This window comes from Stegastes partitus, unplaced genomic scaffold (assembly GCF_000690725.1).
Source record: "Stegastes partitus isolate 25-593 unplaced genomic scaffold, Stegastes_partitus-1.0.2 Scaffold18, whole genome shotgun sequence".
In the NCBI taxonomy this organism is placed as follows: Eukaryota; Metazoa; Chordata; class Actinopteri; family Pomacentridae; genus Stegastes; species Stegastes partitus.
In genome coordinates, this window is record NW_007577749.1 from 1,168,699 (window position 1) to 1,180,089 (window position 11,391).

Sequence of the window (11,391 nt, forward strand, 5' to 3'; positions counted from 1 at the left end):
TAAAGAAATACTAAGGGATAGAGAAAGTTGACAAAAAAAAAAGAAACGCACACACTTCTACACACACGTTATGGGAAGTGGAGGCTGCTTTTTTGGTTTCTGCATACCTCAATAGTTGCCGTGCACATGGTTCAGTATGTATGTGCGTGTGTGTGTGTGTGTGTGTGTGTGCAGGACATCTGCAGACTTGAAAGCCATGCTTTCCACATTCCAACATGTCCTGCTTTCACTGCTTTGAGGAATGGTATGGGAAAGTTGTCTGCCTATAATGCCGGACCAAGCAAATCTAATTTCAAACTAAAGTACAGTGCTTCTATTGCTTATATTCACTAAAATACCTTAAAAGTATTTTCACTTTTTTTCCCAAGTTGCTCTGGTATTTCAGCAAATGGGCAAAGGCATTTCCATGGAAACAAACATGTCAGATGAGCCACAAAGAAGGCCTCCTCTGTATGAAAATTCTTTATTGAGTATGTACTCTCAAGCTTCAGGAAACATCCACAGGAGCCATTAGGTACTGCTAGAGCCGAGGCCCAGCAACCGACAATACCTGGCAACTGCTTGTTGCCTACTACAACTGATCATGCCACTACATGACTACACTACATACTAAGATAACATCAGCAAAAGGCTGAAGCAAATATGAAGAGAGAAAAGGTAAAGCATATTCAAAAAGCAAGATGGCTATGACAACTAGTAAAGCTGTGTTTTCAATCAAGCTATTATACCTTCACTCTATGCAGTTATGCACCCCATGCACTGATGACCAGTTTAATATGTGATGTCAAATGGTTGACAGGAAGATGTACATTATTGCCAAACCTTAATGAGCAGGTAAAAGGACAGAGAAAGACAAAGAAGGAAAAAGACCCTAAAGTACTAAAACCTGCAAGTTTGGCAATGGGCCCACAGCAGCTAGGGGGTTGACAGAAAAAGAGGTAGACATAGACAAGTTGGGTAGCCTGAAAGCAGCCAGCTGAGCCATTAAGAGCTGATGCAGAAACAATAACTGTCTCTCCTAAGTCAGGAGGGGCTGAAGTTGAAGCAGTAAGTAGGAGCAGGTCTGCTGGCACCTTGCCCAGAACTGACACACAGCAAAAATACAGACACATGCAGAGAGAGTAGGACAAGAAAACAGACAAGGTGAACCAGTCGCGGTGTGTCCTGCTTTTAAAGCTGAGAAGGGAGCAGTTTAGTTTTGTCAGTATACAAACAAGTCTAAAATAAAGACAACTTTAAAAAATCTAATTTCTACACTACGAGAAACAAATTGTTAGGATATAATAGACATTAAAAACATACAGTTACCTTTTGGAATGGATTAAATGTTCAGAGTTTATCTGAAGAGACTGTTACATTGCATTAAAAAAATGTATTCTTCTTTCTCCCAGCACCTGACAAAAACAGCAAACCAGAGTACAGTCAATGAATGCCAGCAGTTCCAATAAATTTGGTGTCACAAGACTTTGCATCCTGGGTTTAGTATTTGCCTGAAAACTTTATTTGCACACAGGAAGGGATACATCTTAGATTCGAATAACAGCAACAGCTGTTTCAAGATAAATGAAGGGCTTGAACACTTTACATGAGCAGCAATGGCTACCACTGCTAAATAACCACAAACACATGCAGGCCCACTGCCAGGGTTCAGCTTATTCTAGTCCATAAAAAAACTCCATCAACAGTGAATTCTTCTACACTTACGCATAAGGAGGTAAAATTTTATACTAAAACAAAACCCTCACAATGCAGCTGGGTGGAGAGACAGAAAACAGAAAGAGGCGAGCAAACAAGTGTCTACACACCCAGAAAGGCTTTTCCCTGTGAGAAAAGCCAAACTAAGCTGCTTCCAGAACACTGAATAGAGGTTATAGTGGTGGTGGTGTGTGCAAGTGGTATTCACCGCCTATAATGGTCATGGTATAAAGACAGTGATGGGGTGTAAGTGCTGGTGGTAGCAGAAGCTGGGGGTCTAATTTTCATGATTTCAATCCCCTCCAGGTGCTGCCTGCCTTTCTGTCTGCCCACTAAAGCAGTGACACATGTTCTCTACACATTCAAACTGTGGTTCTCTTTGCCACCGAATTACCACAATTAAGGAGTCTTCATGCGGAAGCAATTTGGCCAACACTAATGTGCCTAGGCATTGAGGTTTGGAAGACAGTGAAGGGGGTGGGGCAGAAGAGATGCAAAGTAAGAGTTATAGACGAAGTGAGAAAGATGAGAGCGAGAACGATTAGAGACAGAGAGAGAGGGGGAGACAGACAGAGAGAGAGAGAGAGAGAGAGAGAGAGAGAGAGAGAGAGAGAGAGAGAGGAAGAGAGAGAGAGAGAGAGAGAGAGAGACAGATGTGCTAAGAATGATAGAGAGAGACAGACAGAGAGAGAGAGAGAGAGGGAGAGAGAGAGCGAGAGAGAGCGAGAGAGAGCGAGAGAGAAAGAGAGAGAGATGTGCTAAGAGTGATAGAGAAACATGTGCTATGACATAGACGATTCCCGCATTGCCACTTGTAAGGAGATGATTAGCTGGTGGTGAGATAGGCCATTAAAACACAGTTCTGGATGAGAGGGCCTGCCTCTCAATCTCCCATATCCCCAGCCTAATGCTGCCCTGACAAATTTGGTTAGCGCAAGAAACAGGGGCATTCTAGCTTTGAAGCAGAAGCCAGCACTGAATGCCAGTGTGGTTCCACCATAAGAGATGTTCAAAACTACAGACCACAGCTAATGACACTAAACCAGGCCCTCCGTTGGTGAAATGCAACTCTGGATTACTGCTCCCTCTCTCTGACTCTAAAGATCTCTGTGTCTATAATTCATGCTTGCTCTCTTTCTCAGGCTTTTTCCTGCCCTCTCCACTTGCCTTATGGGAGAGAATTAAAGAGAAAATGAGCAGAGCGTTCTTGTTTATCAATAATCCACTGAGATCAATATTTATGTCTCAGCTTTGCAGAGGCTGACTGTGTCTGTGTGTGGTGGTAGCCAAGACGTGACTGGGGTTTTGGTGCTGCTGAGGCACTTCAGTGGGAGTTGCACTGGAAATTTATGGCCCTGTGACGTGGAGCTATGTGCTCAGTCGGCACTAGTCACTACCCTTAGATGGGACCGTTGGCTCACAGCAGGGAGCCAGCTCTGCAGACACTACTAGATGACATAAATACAAACAGATTTATCTGGGGCTGTCATTGATTCAGGGCTTGGTTACACTGGGAACAGTCTGCTGTGGGTACTTTAAAGCTCATTATACTTACAGTGCGTTTTGTTTCATGTTTCAGTGATGCTCTTTGCTGTGCGTCCTTAAACATTTTAAACATGTTTGCTATTAAGCAACCTAACAAGTTGTCAAATTAACAGTTTTTCTTATTCATTATGCAATGCTATATGTATGCGTTATGATTGCTATTCCTCACTATATTATTTACCTTCTCAACATAATAAAGTCTTGTTTATTCAGTCTCAACTCTACTGGCTTTATTCCATTTTTTTTTACAATCTATAAGTATATCTATAAATGCAGATCCTCGACTGTAATGTGCAACACAACAATCTATACCTTAAGATACTCTGCACACCTTGGGGTCTGTTGAAAGCATTACCACGTTAATGCTCCGTAAACCACAGTTACAGGGGTTTTCATATCATATTTCAGTTTAACCTCCACAGGGGAGATGAGTCGAATGTTCCAGCTCTAAAAAAGGCAAAACCTCTTATCTCCAGAGAGTTTGCCCTACCCATACGTGGCCAGTTAACTAAACTGTCACACTCAACTAACAACCAGGTTTCAAAAAAGCATGATAGATCTCTAGATCAACAACCAATTTAAATACTATACTGTGCCAATGGTATATTGGATTTAGTAGTAAATGGGATGATGCCTCTGAGAAACCATCCATGATTCATATCAGAGAAGAAAACTAAAAAGTTGGATTGAAAACTCAGGCTTCCAGATCCTGTACTGGGATCATCCATGTTCTCCAACATGCCTGGAATCACATCTTATTTCCCATGACAGAAAAGTGGGCTACTATTCAAACAAACTGGGGGGAGAAAATCCTTGGCGCACTTTCAGTTAACTTCTGATTTCTTTCTGATTTCGTTCGCCAGAAGCCTAGTGCACGGTGTGTGGAAAAGAAGAATGATGAATGAAGAATGATGGTAAGAAATGACAAGTCTGATGTCCCCCGATGAGTGTCTGAAGTCACTAACCCAACTCTGACAGGGAGATGTGTGTGTGTTTTGTGTCTGTGTGTGCATGTGCAAAGCAGTTGTCTGATGAAAGTTGACTGGAGATGTTATTTGATGGAAGAGCAGACCTCAGGCCCTTCATGTTCCTCTCATCCCATTAACCATATAAATTTCCATGTAATCCAAAGCCTAATTGTGGAACAACACAACAAACTTCTGTTTTGCATCGACTCCACTGGCTTCTCTCATTAGCTCAGGACTGCAGCGAGTAACGGAGAAAGAGTGGAGAGCTTCACGAAGACAAAAGAAAAGCAGGGAAGGCCTGAGTCTGGATTGACTTAAAACATCATCACAATCTGCCAGGAGTCGAGCGAGGGCCGTCTGTAGCTCATTGAAGTTTTCATTGACAAGAACCGTCTCAAGTTCCATCCAAGATTTATTTATCGGTTCTCTGATGCTGACACAACGTGTTTTTAATGTCAGAAATAAGGTTGCATATGGATGAAAAAGCCCTCTTTCTTTCCTTTCCCTACTGCTTTCTTCCTGTCCTGATGTCAATCCGTGAAGCAGACAAGTAGACAGGCAGAAATTTCCCTCAAACCAATAAGTTACCTCTTCAAAGAAGTATGGATGCTTGAGTGAGGGGCCAGGCCACGCTGAAACAGACATCTCAGGGTTTTCATTAAGCTTCCCATCTCTTCACTGACATTTGTGACAACCACAGACCATAAAAAAGGCTCTTGTCCTTCCTTCTTTCACTTTCACTGTAGAACAATGAAAAGGACTATCAAAACAATCTCCATGAGCTAAGTGTTTGGGCTCATTATATGACAGGGTAAAAGCTGCATGTTCCTCTGGCTTGTCTTGATTAATAGATGAGGAACATTAAGGTTGTGAGGAAGAAGGCCATGTCATCTGCACCAGAAAACAGTGAAAAACTGAGTGGACCGCAATTTCCCCTACTTAGTCTCATGGCCACGACTTTGCTACCAACAGCTGCATTAATAACCAACAAGAGAGAAATACAAAGGAGAGGGAAAAGGAAGGAGAGAAGAAAGGCGAGTAAATTCTGGAACCGGACAACACTGAATGGACAACAAATCAGGGATCAGATGACAGAGGGGAAGGAGTGATAATAAAATGGACACTTTTTTCCCCTCTAATAACACAGAGCTATTACCGACACTTATTGTGCCACAGCGTCACAGGGGGATTTGCGTCAGGCTCATACTCTTGAAGGCATTTAGATCACAGGGATGTGAACTGCTGGCCATGACAGGAGCAGCCTTTTTCATGCTGTGCAAAAATGCGTAACATCTATTGTTGACATGTTCTAGGAGATCACATTTGTTTCCAAGCAATGGGAAATATCAGTGTGAAGAAAAGTATAAATAAGTCACCTTAACGTGAGCTTGAATATGTTTGAGTTTTTTTGTTTTTTTTTTACACAAATTTTGGGATTTTTGTCCTTAACTCCTCCCCCCAACCACCCCCACCACACACACACACACACTTTGTAAGTGCAGGGGGAACTAAAAACAAAGGACCTGTTTTAATAATGATACAGCTATGAGTGAGAGCACACGTCCCTGACTACTATTATCTACATGCTTCTAGTTGCTATGCAATGAGAGCATGGCCGGCTATATCCAAACATTCCTGCCATCATTTGCCTTAAATGGGATCATATGGTGCAAGTTCAGAAAAACACATAGGATCCATTGGAGACGAAGCTGGGCATGTATCTGTGTATGTATCTGTGTATGTATCTGTGCATATGCACATCTTTTTGCGCATGTGCCTAACCTGACACTCAATTAGGTACTAGAGCTGGGTTTAATAAAGCAAACCAATGGCCAGTTGTAATTTTGGGCACTGAGGCCGGCCCCACACTCTCAGTCTCTTTATTTCCTTCTTTGTGTCACTTTTCCCTCCAACCTTTATATTCCCTTTCTCTTTCATTTTTCATTCCGCTCATTATATCGTTCATTCTCTCTTCCTCTTCTTCTGTTCTTTCTCCCCTATATCTGTCATTCTAAAGCTATGTCACAGCTCATATATCACCCAGCAATCATCTAGAGCACGGCTGGTGACCACCACCACCAACCAACTTCTACCAGACCCCCCTCTTCTTGACTATTCCAGACCACCAAAGAGCTCTGTGGCCAGAAAACCAGCTGTGGTAGCTGCATTATAGCTGAATCCATCACTAGGGGAAATGCCAATTTTATGCTAATTTAAAATACCTTGATCTTTTGTCTTTCAAATGCTGTCTTTCACAAAACACTAACACCGGCAAGCAATGCTGGGACAAAAACTATGCTTTAAACTTTTTTTACTACATGGAAAGAGTTTAGACTGTAGAAAGTTAAAAGCACTGGCCTACATTTCTACTAAATACTACTCTCTACAACTCCCTTGCAGGAAAAAACAAGCCGTGTAGCATTTGTACCACTGCCATTGTTTAAAATAACTGGTAGGCAAAATCATCCATCTTCTATAATGACTTATTTAAAAGTACTCCCAGACTGGAGCATCTTAGTCTATTTGTTATCTGATGGGTTTTCTGGAATGTCACAGACACATTGACCTAAAACTGTTGTCTAATTTTCTATTTACACACAGTTCTGTATGTAAGCAGGAAAGTGGACAAGTACACACAAACACAAATATGTAGACAGTGAACAAAGTCATATTTCCAATATTTTATACCAATTTTCAGAATGCAAGGACAAAAGATAAGACAGTTATTTTCCTGTAACCACAATGGTCCGTCTGCAGGTCTTAACACTCCCTGTGATTCTTCACTGTGTACGAATATAACTGCATCGACCAAAGTTATCATCAACAGGGAAAAGAATATCTTATGAAAACGGAGATTCAGTGCACTCATGGCAATGTACAGACCAAAGAATCTATTATTTTATCAATACTTCAGCCATATGACTTCTTTTTAGATTTCACTGTTACCATCTGTGCAGCTTACAATTTACCAGTCATAAAATCAGACACACACTCGCCATGCTCTGCACAGCACGCTGTACACTCACACACAAATGCATGTAGACTCGAGTAATGTGTGGGAGGTCACTGTGGTCAGTGTGTCGCTGAATCTGAGGTTAGTAGCAGCTAGAAGCAGTGGTAGACAGGAATTACTGGCTCCATTCTACTACTATTACAACTGCTGCTACTCCTCTGGCTGCTACTGCAAACCACAAAAGCATCCTGGAAGCATAAACAAAGAGAATGTATAAGACATGCTGGCCACTGAGAGTCACAGCAGAAGAGGAGAAAAAGAAAATAAATTGTAGGATCAGAAGAAGAAAAATGAGATGGTGTGAGACAATGAATTCATTAGCAAAAGCAGAGACGTGACAAATCCAAAAGAGTTTGAGGGGAAAATAAAAGTTGGCAGCATAGATCTGCACAGAAAAGATACAAAGACAGGGTGACAAAAAAAAAAAAAAAACAAGCAAGAGAGAGAGTAGGGTTTGAAGCAAACATGACAAAATATAGAGTGGATTTAAACGTCCTTGGGCATGACAAGGCTGAGAGTGCCTGCATTGACTGACACACACAAAAGCACACATACACGGTATCTCCACATGTATTACCTCTCCATTTTCACCAGACAACCAGAGACAAAGGGATCACCAATAAAATACAACACTAGTGTGGGCTTCACTTGAAAGCAAAGGAGGATTCTGGACTCATGTGTCACACCAGAAAACTCTGCTGATGTCTGAACCACGCGCCCTACGGCAGTACTGATAATCAACACTGCAGACAGCTGTGTGACAAACTAACTAGTCATGCAGTAGGCAATGACTGACAATGTCTGATTCTGAAGGAAAATAGAATTTTCTGGTTTGTTTTCTGAATTCACTCATCTGTGGGATTGAGAAACACATGCTACATTGCATAAGCTGTGCACTGTGTTGGTCCTGTAGTTGCCACTGAGCACCACAGTAACTCAAAGTATTACAAGTCCTAGCAGTTGTGTTCCAGTCAGCTGCAATGAATTTAAATCTCTGAATGTTGCTTTAAGTATTTTGAAGAATATTTTACAGTCTGTCATTACCTTGAGATTAAAACTAAAGCTGTTGAGTTTGCCCGTTGCTGAACTGTGGAATTTCCTTTGGACAGGGAATGAAATCTCATACTCAAATAGCTCCCTCCCGCGAAGGACACTGACCATCTGTGTTATCAGCTAACCTTCAATATGAAACACCTTCCACTATTGAAATATCCTGCAACATCAAAAGGAAAGGAGGAAGGACAAATTCCTCAAAGATGGAAAAAAACATATGTCCAACATGAGTAGCTTTTGTTTGCCATGTTCAGAATTTAACCTCAGCGTTTCAGTGTGTCAGTCTTGTCCAGGCAATAGCCTGATGACTGCTAGCTGGTGACACAAGAACAAACACAGGATTTAAATCTGGATTTAGATCTGAGTCTTGTGAGCGTTATAACAGACCCGCCACTTTTACCACAAACGGTTGCAGCAAGTCAGCTGGCGAGTCACACTGGAGAAAAAATGCAGCCACTGCTACCATTTCAAACACTTTGCTTTTCTACTGAACAGAGGACCACATAAGTGGCGTAGTTTAACTGTACACTGCCTATTGTTGTCATTAGATAACTGTAAAGTATGTAAAGTAATGAGCACTGCAAGCAGTGAGCTCTTCTTAGGGATTTATGATATTAAGGTCTTTGCAAAAATGACACCAGGTTTGTCTTAGTTAAGGGAAACCACTGAAGTGAAGTGAAGCAGAGCAGAGAGGAGCTGTTGGGAAGACAAGCAACCAGCAGCGAACAACTGGCAAGGTCCCATCATGACATTATAGTGTGGACACAACCACACTTCCCACAAGGAACCGAAAGTATTCCACAAGGTTGCACGTTGTAAGGCAGATGCACTGCAGCAAATAAAGTTCACAACTGTTTATCCAACATTTTATTCACTCTACTAACTCCACTACTCATTTCTTCTTTCAGCTCCCCTTTTTCCATTTTGCCTCCACACTTAAATTGTCACAGCATACAGTGTGAGGGATTGGGACAGCTAACATGTTCCTTAAGGCATAACAGTGTGACCACAATTTCAAAAGCAGATACAGAACTAGACATCTTTGGTTATATCATAGGAATTATTGCTGAGTATTTTTCCCACTAAACATATACTTACACAACACATCACCTATTCCCCTTCACTCGTTTGCCTTCTAAGTACAAACTCTTTCCCCCACTGCTCTTTTTCTAACCTGCCAGCACATGGACCAGATGTGCAAATGTTTCTCCATGTCGCTATTCAAGCCCCGTTCCAAGAGAAAGGCAGAATGAGTGGAGAGGAATATTTGACTTCACTCCACGGGAGACCAGTTTCATAAATTTTGGCGGCTACACAACGGTGAAAAAGGTAGCTTGGCTGGCTTGGCTGAGGGAGAATGTTGACGGCATACCAAACAACATGATCCTAATGAGTTGGAAAATCCCAGGCCCTCCAGAGGACTGTCCAGATGCTACCGTCATGAGAAACGCTACTGTTTTATTGAATTCAGGCTCCCCTCCCTTTCTTTAACAAGGGGCAAAATTTATTATTTGACCATTAAGGCATCTAGGCGACATGAAGCGTTTCAGACTTAATTTGCCCTCAGCTGCAGGTCCAGTACCCCACACTGGGCACAAGACAAGTTGATCTTTACGTGTCTCATGTGAACCTGTATATTTGGAGATCTCAAGTTTTGGATATGTGCTTGGACCCCTGGCATAGGGTCTGCAGCCAATTTGCCCTTAGCTCACTAGTCACTATCAGGTTGACTTGTTTTCCATGAATGATAGTCTGGCACACAGGCTGAGCGCTCAGAAATAACTGTAAAACTTTTCATAAGACTCAAATCACTTTTAGCTCTATCCAGTTCCATATATCGCTCCTTACAATTTACTGGTACTAAGAAACAAGCTTTATTTTATACAGAACTAAACAAACAAAGGGCACTAAATGTACTTTATGAGGAAAAGGAGATTTCAATAAATCAACTACAATAATGAATGCATTAACATCTAATACAATGGTCTAAAAGAGACCAGATGAGCCTGTTTGTTCTTTGTTCTATGACTATAGAGCCATTAAAGGACAGAATAAATCTTTGCTGTGTTTTTTATTGTGCCAAGTGACTGAGTTGCCATTGCAGAATTATAATTGCTACCCGAGAGTAACAACTACATTATGAAAAAAGCTGAAAAACACATACTGAACCTATTGCCACACTGAGCAATTATAAACACATGCCCTTCCTCCTCTACATTATTAACCCACATTATTAACTTGGTCAGATATCAGAAAGTTGTGAAACTGGACTGTGGTGGACAATGGATTTGCTGTTAACAAGCAGGTAATCTCAAGTAACTTACCTGGAGCTTTGTACACCTCATTGAACAAACTTTCACTGAGTGTCAATGGGGCTCCGTTGACCATGCTGTGGGTCCAGCTCTGACAGATTGCTTGGAGCAGAAGCGTCTGGGCCCTTGTGGCCTGTATAGTGAAGTGGGGAAGTTCAAAAATACACTCTGTGGTAGGGACTGAAGACCTTTTGCTCCTGCAAGAGAAGGGACAAGAAACATAGGGTTAGATCGAAGGTAGTACATGGGGTAAGACAGACACAAGCACAGTCAGGGTATAGCGACAATAAATGAAAGAATAGAGAACTGCACATAAACGGCAATATTCACTGAATGAAATAGACACCGGTGGAAACAAATGGTTCACAACTTCCACAAATCCATCAATATCACATCGCAATATAAAACAGCTCATTGATAGCACAAAGGGCCAAATAAGTAGAACTACATTCCAACAGTAAATTGAAGAAGTACCAAGTGTGAGCCAAGCTTTCCTTAGTTACTTGGCAGGTAGGTTTAGTTTGCCGACCCTTCTCTCCCCTCCGTCAAAACTGTGATGATGATTTATGTGAAAAGATGTACAGCCCAGAAACCTGACCCTGAAAAGAATCTCTACGCATTTAACATTTCATCTGTCTCCAAGAGTGTGGAGGGAGAGAGTTTGTGTGAGTCTGTGCGTATGACAAGCTGATGAGTTGAGCGTTCAGGGGGATGAGGTAACAGCACAGTCCGATGCAGTCCTCCAGGCCCCTGTCCATCAGAACCTCAGTGGACCATGCTCTCATTTATCATCTGACACACACAC

At 41.9% G+C, this 11,391-nt stretch overlaps 1 protein-coding gene across 1 annotated transcript in view; it reads right to left on the bottom strand.

Annotated features, from left to right (window-relative positions):
* vps13b (vacuolar protein sorting 13 homolog B) overlaps positions 1-11,391 on the bottom strand; it is a 324,549-nt gene that overhangs the window by 239,670 nt on the left and 73,488 nt on the right. The window contains exon 17 of the mRNA XM_008292112.1: positions 10,599-10,783. Coding sequence (XP_008290334.1) covers positions 10,599-10,783 — 185 coding nt within the window. The remainder of the gene's footprint in view (positions 1-10,598; positions 10,784-11,391) is intronic.